The sequence below is a fragment of the Artemia sp. Qi Xiang Cuo genome, chromosome 1 (genome assembly GCF_049724085.1).
Source record: "Artemia sp. Qi Xiang Cuo chromosome 1, ASM4972408v1, whole genome shotgun sequence".
NCBI classification, from domain to species: Eukaryota; Metazoa; Arthropoda; class Branchiopoda; order Anostraca; family Artemiidae; genus Artemia; species Artemia sp. Qi Xiang Cuo.
In genome coordinates, this window is record NC_142794.1 from 62073380 (window position 1) to 62090416 (window position 17037).

Here is a 17037-nt window from a genome sequence, read left to right on the forward strand (position 1 = left end):
AGTTCTATTGAACAATATGTCTATAATTTTAATTAGACTCTTAAATGAATATTCATTCTTTTTAATCTAGCGGCAGCTGTCTCCCAGTCTGGACCCCCCCCCTCTTTTACACTAGGCGAACACCAATGTCCTTTTATTTTATTTTTTTTTTAATTTGTCATAGTCATTGGGTGCTTTGTTTAATTTTGCCTGAATAGATCGCCGAAATACTCATTTTTAGAGTAAGACTAAAAGTCCCACTAGTCCCACTTCATTATTTATCTTGACCAGCTAGGTCGATGACATACCCTTATGTGAGGTTAGTCTACAGGACTATACAATGTCCCTATATCAGTTGTTAATTATACGTTGAAATACATAGCTATAAGAAAAACAACCTAAAATAAGGAGCAGGAGTGGAAAATTCAAGTATATAGTGTGAATTAGATTGTTTATTAGAAATGATTTTACTTTTTTCATTTTCTTATTAGGTGATCGTCTCTTGGACATTCCTTGCAAAGTTTGTGGGGATAGAAGCTCTGGAAAGCACTACGGAATTTATTCCTGTGATGGTAAATATTAAATTACTCGGGGAAGTTTTCTGACAAGTAGCTGGTAAATACGTCAAAAGTGGTCACATTATTAAATACAACTGTTAAAATATACGAATAAAGTTTATATTCAAAAACTATACGTGGTTCTATTCATTTCTACTTTTATAACGTCATTCAGAGAAACAATTTTCATTTTTCCATATTGTAGTGTAAAGAAAGTGTGAGAAAGAGAATTATTAATGTCATAGCAGGTCAAAGCATGACATTAAACTCTTGCATATCTCCTTGGCTTACGATTCAAAACAGCAACCCTACCAAGCTTTAAAACGCAGGGTAATTGGGTAGAATGTTGTTCCGACTTACGCTTAAGGAATAATGTGATTGCCTTAATTAGGTATGTATCACCCGTACACCAATGAAATTCAATCGAACTTTTCAAACCACAGAATCATATGAAAATAAATTCTCTTTTTCTCTTTAGTTGTACTCTAAAATGATTATGCTAGACAAGCAGGGTCTTCATAAAGTCTCTTTACAATTGAAACTGTTTATTGCAAGGGCATTGGTGAAATACTTTATCCACATTTAATTTATTTTTGTCAGGATTTATAAGACGTTTTTAACTGTATTTAATAGCCCTTTTTATGAGCACATTTAGTTGTCCGAAGCTCATCAAGACAGCACTTGATTTCCTGCGTTTTTGACACTCGACAGCCTTACTATTAGCGGCAATGACGTGCAAACTACTTAGAAAATCAAAATCGGGTGTCAGTTAATCAGTTGTGTTTGCAAAACTAATATATTTAGTCAGAAAACTGAGTAGGTATCTACAGTAATTTTTGCCTCGTTGACGAAAAACGGATCAATTATTTGATCGCTCTTGATTCCCCGTTGCACGTTCACTTTTAAAATATGAGGCTGGGGCTCCCTAGTCGCATAAGGTGTTCAGATCCCCATATTCCCACAATGTGTCCATTTAAATCACCAGAAGCTTGAAAAGTTGTGTCATCGTCGAAGCAAAGCTGCTTGAGGAATGCTTTATCTTCTGAAATGCGTTCCATCTTGTTCAGTGTGAACTCTAGTCGTTTTGCCTGAAGTACATTTAACAGTTACATTTTGTAAGCATACATTCGTACACTTTCATTTGAATATATAACTGCCATTTAATGATACGACAGAACAATTTTGATCCAGAGAGTGCCTAAAGTGATATCGGATGAAAATTCTGAGAATGCCGAGCTGTCAAAAATCATTTTGAGACCATCATAATACACGGAGGTTCTTTCATCTCTGGAGCATTAGAAAAGGCAATTTTTTGGCTAAAATTTTATAGCTCTCAGTGGGAAATCTTCCAGTTCAAAGACAGGGAGAGAACTGTCTGCGAGATTTGGACTAGGCCTGGACATGCACGTTGTGAAGTGATAGCTCACCTCTTATTATAGAAATATTTTAAGTTTTGTGTAAAAAAATTGTTTCGTGTGCTTACTTGCGTACAAGAGACAGAGGTTGTGGGGTATTCCGTCAAAGCTATATATATATATATATATATATATATATATATATATATATATATATATATATATATATATATATATATATATATATATATATATATATATATATGTATAGTCCTTTTGAGATATGTACAGGGCTTTTTTTACGTGAAATTCAAATTCGGCAACCATGCTGAAATAAAAATTCAAAAAAAAATAAAATTCTGTTCTATTCTAATTTGATCTACAAAATAAAATATTCAGTTTAAACAGCTCGGAAGGCATCCGGTAAATCAGAGGCAACGCTATAGCGTTGCCTATAGTAAAGGCCATACGGCTCCAATGTTTTATTATTATTATTTATTATTACTATTTGGTTTTTTTTTCGAGAGGTGCTTCATATGGAAGGGTTCGTCGTATAAACTTCAAAGGGGGCTCATTCGATTGGAAATCGAGAGTTCTAGTTTCTTTCTAAAGGTCAAAAGTGATTGAAAGGCAACTAACAGCTCTTCCACGCCCACCATCTCCCCAAACACATCCCATCAACATTTTGAGATACCCATTTTGTTCTACGTAGTTGATTTCCAGATAGAAATAAGATATTTGATGAGGACAGTCCTCCCACAGCCGTCAGGACAAGTAAATTTTGCCCTGGGGGCACGAACGTCTCTTGTAGAAAGCTTTGTTTTAAAAGATTAGAAAGGAGCTCATTTGATTGGAAATTCAAAGGGTTAGGGCCCTTTTTAATAGTCAAAAGTAGTTGAAGGGCAACTAACACCCCTCTCACGCCCACATTTTCCCCAAACACATCCAATCAAAATTTTGGGATAGCCATTTTGTTCAACTAAGTTGAAAGTTCTGGAAATTAGGTCTTTAACAAGGACACTTCCTCCGCAACCTTCAGGGCAAGGGTTATAAGTTATGCCCTGGGGGCATATGTGGTTCTTATGGAAGGAATGCTCGTAAAAACTTCAGAGAATGTTCATTTGATTGGAAATTGAAATTTCTAGTTCACTTTTTAAGCGTCGAAAGATATCGGAGGGTAACCAGTCCCCCCCCCCCCAACCCGTTTTTCCCAAATGCATCCGAAAAAAACTTTGAGATAGCTATTTTTTTAAAAATAGTTCAAAGGTCATATAACAAAAACTCCGGTGTCGACACAACCCCCCAGGGCCCGGAGGCTGGCGTTGTAAGTTATGCCCTAGGGGCATATATGGTTCTTATGGAAGAGGTACTCGTATAAACTTCAAAGAGGGCTCATTTGATTGGAAATTGAAAGTTCTAGTTCACTTTTTAAGAATCAAAAGAGATTGAAGGGCACCTAACCCCTCCCCCCTCCACATCCTTTTTTCCTCAGATCCATCCGATAAGAACTTTGAGATAGCAACTTTTTAAAAAATAGTTCTAAGATCATATAACGATAACTCCGGGGTCGACACAGCCCCCCAGGGCCCGATGGCAGGCGTTTTAAGTTATGCCCTGGGGAAATATATGGTTCTTATGGAAGGGATGCTCGTAAAAACTTGAGAGAGGACTCATTTGATTGGAAATTGAAAGTTCTAGTTCCGTTTTTGAGATTCAAAAGAGATTGGAGGGCAACTAGCCCCACCCCCACGCCCCGTTTTCCCCAAAGGCATCCAATAAAAGTTTTGAGATAGCCATTAAGTTAAAAATTGTTCAAAAGACAGATAACAAAAACTAAGGTGTCGACTCAACCCCCCCCGTGCCCGTGGGCAGGCGTTGTAAGTTATGCCCTGGGGCATATATGGTTCTTATGAAAGGTATGCTTGTATAAACATTAGAGAGGGCTCATTTGATTGGAATTTGAAAGTTTGAGCTCACTTTTTAGTAGTAAAATGAGATCCGAAGCCAACTACTCCCCCCCCACGCCTTCTTTTTCCAAACCCATCTGATGAAAATTTTAAGATAGACGTTTTGTTAAAAATAGTTCAATGGTCGGATGAGAGAAATTTCGGTGTCAATACAACCCCCCAGGGCCCTGGGAAAAGCGTTCTAAGTTATGCCCTAAAGGCATGTATGGTTCTTATGAAAGGGATGCTCGTATAAACTTCATAGAGGGCTCATCTGATTGGAAATTGAAATTTCTAGTTCACTTTTTAAGAGTCAAGAGAGTTAAGGGCAACTAGCCCCCCCGCGCCCTTTTTCCCCAAACCCATCCACTAAAAATTTCGAGACAGTCAGTTTTTTAAAAATTGTTCAAAAATTAGATAACAAAAACTTCGTTGTCAACATAACCCCCCAGAGCCCGGGGGTAGACGTTGTATGTGTTTTCCTGGGGGCGTATATGGTTCTTATGAAAGCGATAGTAGAGTGCTAACTTATACTTTGGGTGTATTATGTTCCTTCCTGTGCTATTTGGGTGGATTATGTTCCTTGGCACCTTTCCAGAGCATGTATCTATGGAATTTGGGTAGATTACGTTCCTTCCAATGTTATTGGGACCTCTACACGTGATTAAAAACAAGTTTTGAAACTATAGAAACTTACACCTAAGACACTTATGTCCATTTTTGGATCGAAAAATAAATTATTTCTGTAAAATCTGAGCTAATAAGGGTTTTTGACCGTAAACTCTAGTTTTTTGTAAGAAAATTATGGAAAATACAATTCTCTGGTTCATATGTGAAACTTAAGTCCTGTTTTGGATCGAAAAATCAAACTATTTCCGTAAAATCTGAGCTAATTAGGGTTTTTGATCGTAAACTCTAGTTTTTTGTAAGAAAATTATGGAAAATACGATTCTCTGGTTCAAATGTGAAACTTAAGTCTAGTTATGGATCAAAAAATAAATGTATTCCCGTAAAATCTGAGCTGACAGGGGTTTTTGACCGTAAACTCTATTTTTTTGTAAGAATATTATAGAAAAAACAGTTTGTTGACTCATAGCTGAAGCTGAAATCCACTTTTCGTTCAGTTTTAGAATGAATAAATTCGTTATCAACATCCTTTGTCAGATAATCAAATAAAATAGACAAAATAGAAATTCCAGAATGAATAAATGCTTTAACAACATCCTTTATCGGATATGTTGGATAAAATTGGTAAAATCTAAGTATCAGAGTGACTAATATTTTTTTATCAACATCCTTTGCCAGATACATCGAATAAAATTGATAAAATATAAGTGTTAGAGTGAATAAATTTTTTTATCAACATCGTTTGTCGGATATGTCGGATAAAATTGACAAAATCTAAGTATCAGATTGAATATTTTTTTAATAACATCCTTTGCCAGATACATCAAATAAAATTGACAAAATATAAGTGTCAGAGTGAATAAATTTTTCTCTCAACATCCTTTGTCAGATACATCAAATAAAATTGAAAAAATCTAAATTTCAGAACGAATAAACGTTTTAACAATATCCTTTATTGGATATTTTTGATAAAATTGACAGAATATAAGCATCAGAGTGTCTAAATTCTATACCAACATCTTTTTTTCGGATAAATAGGATAAAATTGACAGAATCTAAGTGTCAATGTGAATAATTTTTTTTTTATCAACATCCTTTGTCAGATACATCAAATAAAATTAACAAAATATGAATTTCAGAATGAATAAATGCTTCAACAACATCCTTTATCGGATATGTCGGATAAAATTGACAAAATCTAAGTATCAGAGTGACTAAAATTTTTTATCAACATCCTTTTCTCGAATACATAGGATAAAATTGACAAAATCTAAGTATCAGAGTGACTAAAAATTTTTATCAACATCCTTTTCTCGAATACATAGGATAAAATTGACAGAATCTAAGTGTCAATGTGAATAAATTTTTTTTTATCAACATTATTTGTCAGATACATCAAATAAAATTGACAAAATCTAAATTTCAGAATGAGAAAATTCATTACCAATATCATTTATCAGATATACCGGATAAAATTGGCAAAATCTAAATTTCACAGTGACTAAATTCTTTATCAATATCCTTTTCTCAGATACATAGGATAAAATTGAAAGAAACTAAATGTCGGTGTGAATAAATTTTTTTTTCAACATCCTTTTGTCAGAGAACATGAGATAAAATTGCTACAATCTAAATTTCACAATGAATAAATTCATTACCAACATCCTTTGTCGGATGTGTCCGATAAAATTGATAAAATATAAGTGTCAGTGTGAATAAGTTTTTTTTATCAACATCCTTTGTCAGATACATCAAATAAAATTGACAAAATCTAAATTTCAGAATGAATAAATGCTTTAACCACATCCTTTATCGGATATGTCGGATACAATGACAAAATCTAAGTATCAGAGTGACTTAATTCTATATCAACATCCTTTTCTCGGATACATAGGATAAAATTGACAAATTCTAAGTGTTAGAGTGAATAAGTTTTTTTTTATCAACATCCTTTGGCAGATACATCGGATAAAATTGACAAAATCTAAATTTCAGAATGAATAAATTCATTATCAACATCCCTTGTCGGATATGTCGGATGAAATTGACAAAATCTAAATATCAGAGTGAATATTTTTTATCAACATCTTTTGTCGGATATGTCGGATAAAATTGACAAAATATAAGTGTCAGAGTGAATAAATTTTTTTATCAAAATTCTTTGTCAGATATGTCAAATAAAATTGACATAATATAAATTTCAGAACGAATAAATACTTGAACAACATCTGTTATCAGATATGTCGAATAAAAATGACAAAATCTAAGCATCAGAGTGAGTAAATTATATATCAACATTCTTTTCTCGGATACATAGGACAAAATTGACAAATTCTAAGTGTTAGAGTGAATAAATTTTTTTTATCAACATCCTTTGGCAGATACATCGGATAAAATTGACAAAATCTAAATTTCAGAATGAATAAATTCATTATCAAAATCCTTTGTCGGATATGTCGGATAAAATTGACAAAATCTAAGTATCAGAGTGACTAAATTCTATATCAACATCCTTTTCTCGGATACATAGGATAAAATTGACAGAATCTAAGCGTCAGTGTGAATAAACTTTTTTTTATCAACATCCTTTGTCAGATACATCAAATAAAATTGACCAAATCTAAATTTCAGAATGAATAAATTCATTATCAACATCCTTTGTCGGTTACATCAAATAAAATTGACATAACCTAAATTTCAGAATGAATGAATTCATTATCAACATCCTTTGTCGGATATGTCGGATAAAATTGACAAAATATAAGTATCAAAGTGACTAAATTCTATATCAACATCCTTTTTTCTGATACGTAGGATAAAATCGACAGAATCTAAGCGTCAGTGTGAATAATTTTTTTTAATCAACATCCTTTGTCAGATACATCAAATAAAATTGACAAAATCTAAATTTCAGAATGAATCAATTCATTATCAACACCCTTTGTCAGATATGTCGGATAAAATTGACCACATATAAGTGACAGAATGAATAATTTTTTTTTATCTACATCCTTTTGTCAGATACATCAAATAAAATTGACAAAATCTAAATTTCAGAATGAAGAAATACTTTAACAACATCCTTTATCAGATATGTCGGATAAAATTGACAAAATATAAATTTCAGAATGAATAAATCCATTATCAACATCCTTTGTCGGATATGTCGGATACAATTGATAAAATATAAGTGTCAGAGTGAATAAATTTTTTTATCAACATCTATTGTCAGATACATCAAATAAAATTGACAAAATCTAAATTTCAGAATGAATAAATTCATTATTAACATCTTTTGTCAGATACATCAAATAAAATTGACCAAATCTAAGTATCAGAGTGACTGAATTCTTTATCAACATCCTTTTCTCGGATACATAGGATAAAATTGACAGAGTATAAGTGTCAGTGTGATACTCAGAAATTACGGAAATAGTTTTATTTTTCGATCCAAAAAAGGACTTAAGTTTCACATTTGAACCAGAAAATTGTATTTTCCATAATTTTCTTACAAAAAACTAGAGTTTACGGTCAAAAACCCTTATTAGCTCAGATTTTACAAAAATAGTTTAATTTTTCGATCCAAAAATGGACTTAAGTTTCACATTTGAACCAGAGAATTGTATTTTCCGTAATTTTCTTACAAAAAACTATAGTTTACGGTCAAAAACCCTAATTAGCTCAGATTTTACGGAAATATTTTAATTTTCCGATCCATAAATGGACTTAGGTTTCACATTTGAACCACAGAATGTTATTACCAATTATTTTCTGCAAAAAAACTATAATATACGATCCAAAACCCTTATTAGCTCTCATTTTGATGAGATTGTTTATTTTTTCGATAAACAGATGGACTTAAGATTAACATTTGAAAAAGAGATTTGTATTTTCAATAATTTTCTTATAGAAAACTATAGTTTACGGTCAAAAACCCTAATTAGCTCAGATTTTACGGAAATAGTTTTATTTTTCGATCCATACATGGACTTTAGTTTCAAATTTGAACCAGAGAACTGCATTTTCCATAATTTTCTTACATAAAACTAGAGCTTAGGGTCAAAAACCCTTATTATCTCAGTTTTTACGGAAACAGTTTTTTTCTTTGATCCATAATTGGACCTAAGTGTCACGTTTGAACCAGAGAATTGTATTTTCTATAATTTTCTCACAAAAAACTAGAGCTTACGGTCAAAAACTCTTATTAGCTCAGATTTTACGGAAATAGTTTTATTTTTCGATCCATAAATGGACCTAAGTTTCATATTTGAACCAGAGAATTGTATTTTCCATAATTTTCTTACAAAAAACTTTAGTTTACGGTCAAAAAACCTGATTAGCGCAGATTTTACAGAAATAGTTTTATTTTTCGATCCAAAAATGGACTTAAGTTTCACATTTGAACCAGAGAATTGTGTTTTCCATAGTTTTCTTACAAAAAACTAGAGTTTAAGGTCAAAATCTCTTGTTAACTCAGATTTTACAGAAAGAGTTTATTTTTCGATCCCAAAATGGACTTAAGTTTCACATTTGAAAGCTACGATCGTAATGAATGATACTTTTTATCAGAAAAAATGCCAATTGTCAAAAAAAAAGAAAAAAAACAAAAAAAAAATGGGGGGAGGGGGCCAAAAGGTTGGTGGGGAGGGGGCACCCTTCGAGTTTGGGGACCTTTGAGGGGTGGTTATCTCTGCTGGTTATGGTCATTGGGGCTTACAATCCTTGATGGTTCGTACTCACATACACCTTACTACTTGATTTGCAAGGATTTCTAAGGTTTCTTCTGAGTTTCTTTATTAAAATTATTTTCTTGCCATCTAGATCTCTCTTAGTATCAACTTTTTAGTATACTATAACGTTGGAACCTATTTTAAACTGACAACACTGTTCAAACACAACTTGTGTATTATACAGAACACATTGGAGAGGTGAAACTAGGACAACTCACAATGTCATTCTATCATCATTAACCATGTTCATAGATTGATGTTATCTCAAATTTATAACAAATTGTCTGAGTTAACAACCCCGAGGGGTTACCTTAACTGATAATCAGTTAACCCTTTTTTTCTTTTTTTTCCACCTTCATACAATCCAATTCGCAAATCCCTTACCCCTTTTTGCAAATGTCAATCAAACAATTCTCATTGTAGCATCCAATTTTGTAATAACAAACTACTCTCAAGTTAAGGCAATCTTCCAAAAAATCAGAGAAACCAGTTGCTTTTTTGCCAAGTCCACCTGAAACTGTAGTGTCTCAGGTGTAAATTTCTATAGTTTCAAATACTTTCTTTAATAACATCTATAGGTCTCAACAATATAGGAAGGAACATAATCGACCCTAATGCCGTAGATATATGCTCTGGAAATGTGCCAAGGAACGTAATCCACCCAAATAGCACAGGAAGGAACATAATCCACCCAAAGTATAAGTTAGCACTCTACTAGAGATGCTCGTATAAACTTCAGAGAGGGCTCATTTTACTGGAATTTGAAAGTTCTAGTTCACTTTTTAAGAGTCAAAAGATATCCGAGGAAAACTATTCCCCCCCCCCACACACACCCTTTTTCCCAAAGCCCATCTGATAAAATTTTTAAAATAGCCATTTCATCAAATAGTTCAAAGGTCAGATAAGAAAAACTCCAGTGTCGACGCAACCCCCCAGGGCCCGGAGGCACGCGTTATGAATAATGCTCTGGGGGCATATATAGTTCTTATGGAAAGGATGCTCGTATAAACTTCAGAGAGGGCTCGTTTATTGGAAATTGATTAGAAATTGAAAGTTCTGGTTCACTTTTTAAGAGTCAAAAGAGATCGAAGGGCAACTAACCCCCCTCCCCTCCAAGCCCTATATGCATCATATACAAATTTTGAGACAGACATTTTGTTGAAAATAGTTCAAAGTTCAGATAACAAAAACCCTGGTGTTGATTCAGCCCCGCAGGGCCTGGGGGTAGGCGTTGTAAGTTATGCCCTGGGGGCATATATGGTTGTTATGGAAGAGATGCTCGTATAGACTTCATAGAGGGTTCATTTGATTGGAAATTGAAAGTTGTAATTCACTTTTTAAGAGTCAAAAGTGATCGGAGGGCAGCTAGCCTCCCCCCCCCCACTCCATTTGTTTTTTCCCAGAGGCACTTCATAGACAAGGGGTCGTCGTATAAACTTCAAAGGGGGCTCATTCGATTGGAAATCGAGAGTTCTAGTGCCCTTTTTAAGAGTCAACTAGCCCCCCCAAAGCCCTTTTTCCCCAAATACATCTGATAAAAAATTTGAGGTAGCCATTTTGTTAAAAATAGTTCAATGATCATGTAACAAAAACTCCTTTACATATGGCCATTTCGTTAAAAATAGTTCAAAGGTCAGGTAAAAAACATTCCTTTGTCGACGCAACCCCCCCGGGTCTGGGGCAGATGTTGTATGTAATACACTGGGGGCATATCTAGTTCTTATGGAAGGTATGCTCGTATAAACTTCGGAGAGGGCTCATTTGATTGGAAATTGAAAGTTCTAGTTAACTTTTAAAGAGTTAAGAGATATCGGAGGGAAACTACCACTCCCCCCTCCATGCCCTATTTTCCTCAAACTGATCCGATAAGGACTTTGAGATAGCCATTTTTTTTAAATAGTTCAAAGATTATATAATGAAGACTTCGGGGTCGACACAACCCCCCCCCGGGCCCGGAGGCAGGCGTTGTAAGTAATGCTCGGGGGGCATATGTAGTTCTTATGGGAGGGATGCTCGTATAAACTTCAGAGAGGGGTCATATGATTGGAAATTGAAAGTTCTCGTTCACTTTTTAAGAGTCAAAAGAGATGGTAGGGCAACTAGCCCCCTCTCCACGCCCTATTTTCCTCAAACCCAGCCGATAAGAACTTTGAGAGAGCCATTTTTTTCAAAATGGTTCAAAGATCATATAACGAGAACTCCGGGGTCAACAAAATTCTTCAGGGCCTGGGGTACGCGTTGTAAGTTATGCCTGGGGGGCATATACAGCTGTTGCGTGAGGGAGCTGTTATAATTTCTGAGAGGGCTCATTTGATTGGAAATTGAAAGTTCTAGTTCAGTTTTTAAGAGTCAAAAGAGATCAGAAGGCAACTATCCCCCCCCCACTTTTCCCCCAAAAGCATCCGATAAAAATTTTGAGATAGTCATTTTGTTAAAAAATAGTTCAAAGGTCGGATAAAAAAAAAACTTTGGGTGTCGATACAACCACCCAGGGCCCGGGGGCAGGCGTTGCAAGTTATGTCCTGGGGTCATATATGGTTCTTATGCAAGAGATGCTCGTATAAACTTCAGAGAGGACTGATTCGAATGGAAATTGAAAGTACTAGTTCAATTTTTAAAAGTCAAAAGAGATCGGAGGGCCCCTAGCCCCCCACTCCAATACCCTTTTTCCCCAAATAAAAATTTGAGGTGACCATTTTGTTAAAAATAGCTCAAACATCAGATAAGCAAACTCCAGGGTCGACACAACTTCTCAGGGCCCAGGGACAGGCGTTGTAAGTTATACTCCGGGGATATATATGGTTCTTGTATATATCCCCAGAGTATAAATGAAGAAGATTAAAGAATTCATAAAGAAGATTATTTGCTGATTTTTGTACTAGTAATAATCGTCTGGCAGGGAAGCTTAATAAATGTGCATAAAATACAATTTAAAATGAATATTGAGGCTAGTTTACAATAAGATCTAGATAACGGTAGGATTCAGCCGATGCCAGATCCATTCATAATAAGATTCATCTGACAGGATTGTTCTGGATAGTTTGGTTATAATCTTTTTTCTTTTAATTTCTATATTATTTAATACAATCAACGACTAATAATAAAGCTTCCTGATTGGACAATCTTAGCTAAAATAAATCAAGGAACTTGAATTTAGTTTCTCGATTAGCCTCTGATTTTAAAAAAATCTTATTATGGATTTTATGATGTCAGCTAAATCTCATTATAAGCTATGTATTGGTCAAATTTCACTTTGAAAAGAAGGGACTGTTGGAGGGCTGAGATTTCTTACACAAGTAAAAGGCGATCAGGAACGAGAATCAAACTCGTATGGTGACAATAAATTGGTTCCGTACACTTTTGGTTTTGGATCAACCATTTTAGATGAAACCACCATTTTAGAGAATCACTATTTTAGATTTTATCCACACGGAAGTTAAAATATGAATCGTTCCAGTGCTTTGACACTAAAATTTCATGAAATACAAAAATTGCTCTTGGACTGATTTTTGTTTCCCAAGAAATTATCTTCTGAAATTTTCCCCATTTATTAACCTTAAAATCATTTTACCTTTTAGAGCTTACCACGTTCTTTTGAATAGTCCAAATCACATTCCCGCATTTTATATGGTTTTCAAGATACTTAGAAGCTTTTTTTCAATCATGCAATATTTCCTCTTTCTCACCGGCAGTAATTGTTTGAAATTAATTCCTTCGACATAAAAACCTTTCCCTCCATAAATTGGATGCGCTGTAAATTCTCTGTTGCACAACAGATTCAGAGGGCATCATATGAGCAAAACCCATTTTGACTTACCGTAGCTGATTTAACTTACCACACTCCTTTAAAGTTTATGGTAAATATTTATAGACAGGAGGAATAAGCTCCCTCACCCATCCAAAAAATATATAATCTAAAAATAACGGTCTTTTGTACTTGCCACCCGTCCCCTTCATCGGAAAATTCAGAGATATTGCTTTAGGAAAAAATTATAAAATCAATTTTTATTCTAAGGTGTCCATATAAAATTGATTCTTAATTTTTTCCAATAGTTTTTAATGCTTTACCAGCTGTTTGTCCAACTCATTTCACTCAGGAATGTCTATTTATCTATTTTAAATGTCATAAATGTGTTATTCCTCTCTGTTTTCAGCACTATAATTTGTTATTGGTACCGTCACTGATCACAACCCAAAAGTTATACTAATATTGAATGTGTATACTTCCATGTAAGTCAAAAATTACTTAGGAGTAGGAGATTATTAGGTATTTGGAGCAAACACCATTATTTTTGTTTAAGTAGGTCTAATCATTTTCTTCGAAATACAAATATTAATTCCTCGAAGGTTGTTCTGGCTTCTTCAAGAGAAGCATACATCGAGGTCGAATTTACACATGCAAAGCCCAAGGTGAGCTTAGAGGAAAATGTCCAGTTGATAAAACTCATAGAAATCAATGCCGAGCCTGCCGACTCAATAAATGTTTTTCAGCAGCTATGAACAAAGATGGTAAGACAATTTAATTGGTTTGTTTTTGCTTTATTTTACTACATTTCGGATACTTTTGTCTCTGATATCAGAAAATTTACAAGCTCGTATAGTATAATAAAATAGTGTCTGGTGAAAGAATCTTATCTAAAGTTATTTTATTGGCTAAAATTGAATAGAACCGTCAATTGTGGTACAAAGAAACGTTTCGAATGAGTGTTTATCTGTTTTTTATTGTACAGAAGGAAACAGTTCCAAACTGCATTCGGGCAAAACCAAAAATCATACAATCGAAGTCTATATTACTGTTGTTGTTGATTTAGGTTGCTTTTTTACCCCGAAGTCCTTATGACCCAATTGATGTTACTGAAAGAAATCTACAGAACTTTGAATTTGATAAATGTAGATGGCAGTGACATTATTCCTTTTTCTTGTATCTTAAATTGGAGGTTTTCATGCTGGGCTGAATCAAGGGCTGATTCAAATTGCAGCCCGTTTGTTTTATAATCGTTAGATATATACATGCAAATTGAATCATCTGTATTTTATAATTTAGCAAAACATTTTTGTCTGTTTTTCTTTTCCAGCCCTAAAGTTGATATTGGTTCGAGAATCTGAGATTTATTGAGATCCAAATTTCACAACTGAAATAAAAAGATTAAAAAGAAGTAAGTAGAGATGATAGGTACCCTTTTATAGTATCATCCCATTTTATACGAATATCAACTGTAAGTGATTGGCTCTGAAAAGAAGATACAACTATCAAGCAGCCGAAACTCTTTTTCAACAACGGATTAGTCCTAAAAGACAACGAGCAAGAAGTAGAGAAAAAGGACAAGTCTAAATTTTCATTATATGAGAAGCATTATTCAAAAATCGATTATAGGATTCACAGAAATGCTAGATTACTTTCACTTTTAATCTGTATGGAAGGGGTCTTTTTGTCCCAACAAGACCATCTTTATTAATACTTACTGGCATATAACGATTTATAGTTTTCTACTTCCTTTTTTCAACAAATAATAGTAGAACATTTGAAAAACATATATTGACTGAAAAAAGATTCATATTTAAATTGAATAAATTGTAATATAAAAATAAGAGAAATCACCCAACAACGAAGGGAGGAAGTCGTTCCTTAGCCTTCCTTGCCCACTAAAGGTTTTCCATTGAATATTCAGTTTCTATTTTTACCTAATTGTGTCTCAAAACTGTTCCCTTTTTGTTTATTAATTAATACCACATAGAACTTATTTATGAGAAAGCTGTTTCATTCAAAGAGTAGGTCATAATATAAAAAGAAATATATCCAAAGCATTTAGAACACATATTTTAATCAATTATAGATTTCAGCTTCTGCACTTTTGATTACTAAAGATTCGAACGCACGTATCAAAATATTAAGCTGTAGCGGCATTCAAAACTTTTGTCATTTTGAGCCATGCTTCTTCGGCCATTCTCTTTTACTTTTGCTCTTCCAGCTTCACCTTTATCATTGTTTTCATTTTTCCACAAAATTTCCTAAGAAGGTTCTTGTAAGAAGACAAAATTGTCCTGGAAAATATACGAGTAGTGTGCTGGCATCTATACGATTTTTTACAGCTTATAGTTTTTCCACACACAATCGTCTCAAGTGGGAGGATGGCGGTGTAAAACAATATTATTATTTTTTTTCCTATCAGTTTGTTGTTTTAAAATGTCTTGTTTATATCTTTTTAAGCCGAAACAGATATTATTCTTTTATATGTAGCTGTACAACATGAGCGTGGACCTAGGAAGTCGAAAACCCATAGGGAAACTAGAATACTTCCTCCTTCGACAGCTGCTACTGATTTTCGTCTCACTCTTCCATCTTTCATGAGTCCATCAGTCAGCCTACCAGAAATATTTGGAACTGGGATTACTTGGCCTCACTTTGACATACAGGTAATTATTATTTATTTTTATTTAATTATCGAGTCATCTAAATCTGTTTTATTATATCTTTGTAATTGTTATTTTAACTGTGTTTTTAAGACCTGTTTTTGCTGCTTGGCTTCATTTAAGTATTTAGAATTTATCTAAAAAAAAAGGTTTATTGACTTGGTGTTTGTTGAATACCAGACGGAAATATATATAAAATTATTAACACGGTCAATGGAAGAATGAGGCATCTTTCTTCAACAGCGTCGAGTCTTATTTGCTCCTGAGATAAAACATTTGGTAATAGACAAAATTGCAAGTTACTGTTGTAACTTGGAAAATTAACCTGTGCCTGAAAAGGATAAAAATAAAATCTCAATTTAATTGCCACTCTTGTAGGGATATTTTAATGTGATATTAAATGAAATACATTTCGTCAACAAGTTTACATGATGATCCTTAGAATTTGTAGTTGGGCTCAAAGACAACTCAGATGCCAACGTTACTAAGTTTAATGGGTATTCCACTGTGCTTTAAAAGAGGTTTAAATCAAACCTCATTTAAGACCATACCCAGAGGGGGGGTTAGGGGATTTGACCCATCCCCCCCGAAATGTTTGTCTGACTCGTAAAAACGTAACAAAAATGGATATAAACAAATTGTGTATGCGTTTTTTGAATTTGTTTAGTAAAACCCCCTCCGAAAAAAAAATCCTGGGTACAGCCTTGGGTTTAATAAAATGATTTTGGCATACGATACGGCATTAAGAGGTATTAACACAGTTGGGGGAGGGGGCACTTACCCAGAGTGGAAGTTCTTTGGCGTTTAATAAAATTAGAACCGAAATATTTTAAAATAATATAAATATGTGCAATCAGGATTATAATCCAAAGCAAGTTAATGCGTCTGAAATATTTGACAGTTCTGCTTCTACGCTATATTATTTTACTTAAATTAATCTAGAAGATTAACAACGATGTTGCATTAAAACACACCTTTTTACATGAATAATTTTCTACTATATAAGTAATAATTTATAAGTTTTACACCTGTTAACACAGGAAATGAGGAGTGATACTTCTAAAATGTCTCTTTCTTGGAAAGATAATGCATTGTGATTTAGCTCTGTTAATAGTGCACAGACATAGACTAAACTGAGAAATAAGGCCAGATTTTCGTTTTTTCAAACTTTTTTTTAAGCCATAAATGTTTTTTTCTAACTTTTATGAAAATGGAACAATAAAACAAATAAAAAATGGTTATTCAGCTTTAACAAGATACTAAATCCTAAATCAGTTTTAGTCTGGAATTTTATATTTCTCTGTGGGTTCTGCGACCATAAACTGAATGGTGGAATTAAGGACTCTAAACAGTGTTCATTTACAACTTCAGTAGCATTTTTGTCACATTCAAATTCACTCCATAGGTGGTCGCTGAAATGTTTCCCTTATTG

The 17037-nt window shown here is 33.8% G+C and overlaps 1 protein-coding gene across 2 annotated transcripts in view; it reads left to right on the forward strand.

Annotated features, from left to right (window-relative positions):
- LOC148956566 (nuclear receptor subfamily 2 group E member 1-like) overlaps nucleotides 1-17037 on the forward strand; it is an 85162-nt gene that overhangs the window by 52983 nt on the left and 15142 nt on the right. Inside the window, exons 2-4 of one of the 2 annotated variants that reach the window (XM_089085964.1) lie at nucleotides 471-551; nucleotides 13542-13703; nucleotides 15433-15608. In XM_089085964.1, coding sequence (XP_088942090.1) covers nucleotides 471-551; nucleotides 13542-13703; nucleotides 15433-15608 — 419 coding nt within the window. The remainder of the gene's footprint in view (nucleotides 1-470; nucleotides 552-13541; nucleotides 13704-15432; nucleotides 15609-17037) is intronic. The other variant, XM_089085965.1, reaches the window with a different exon arrangement.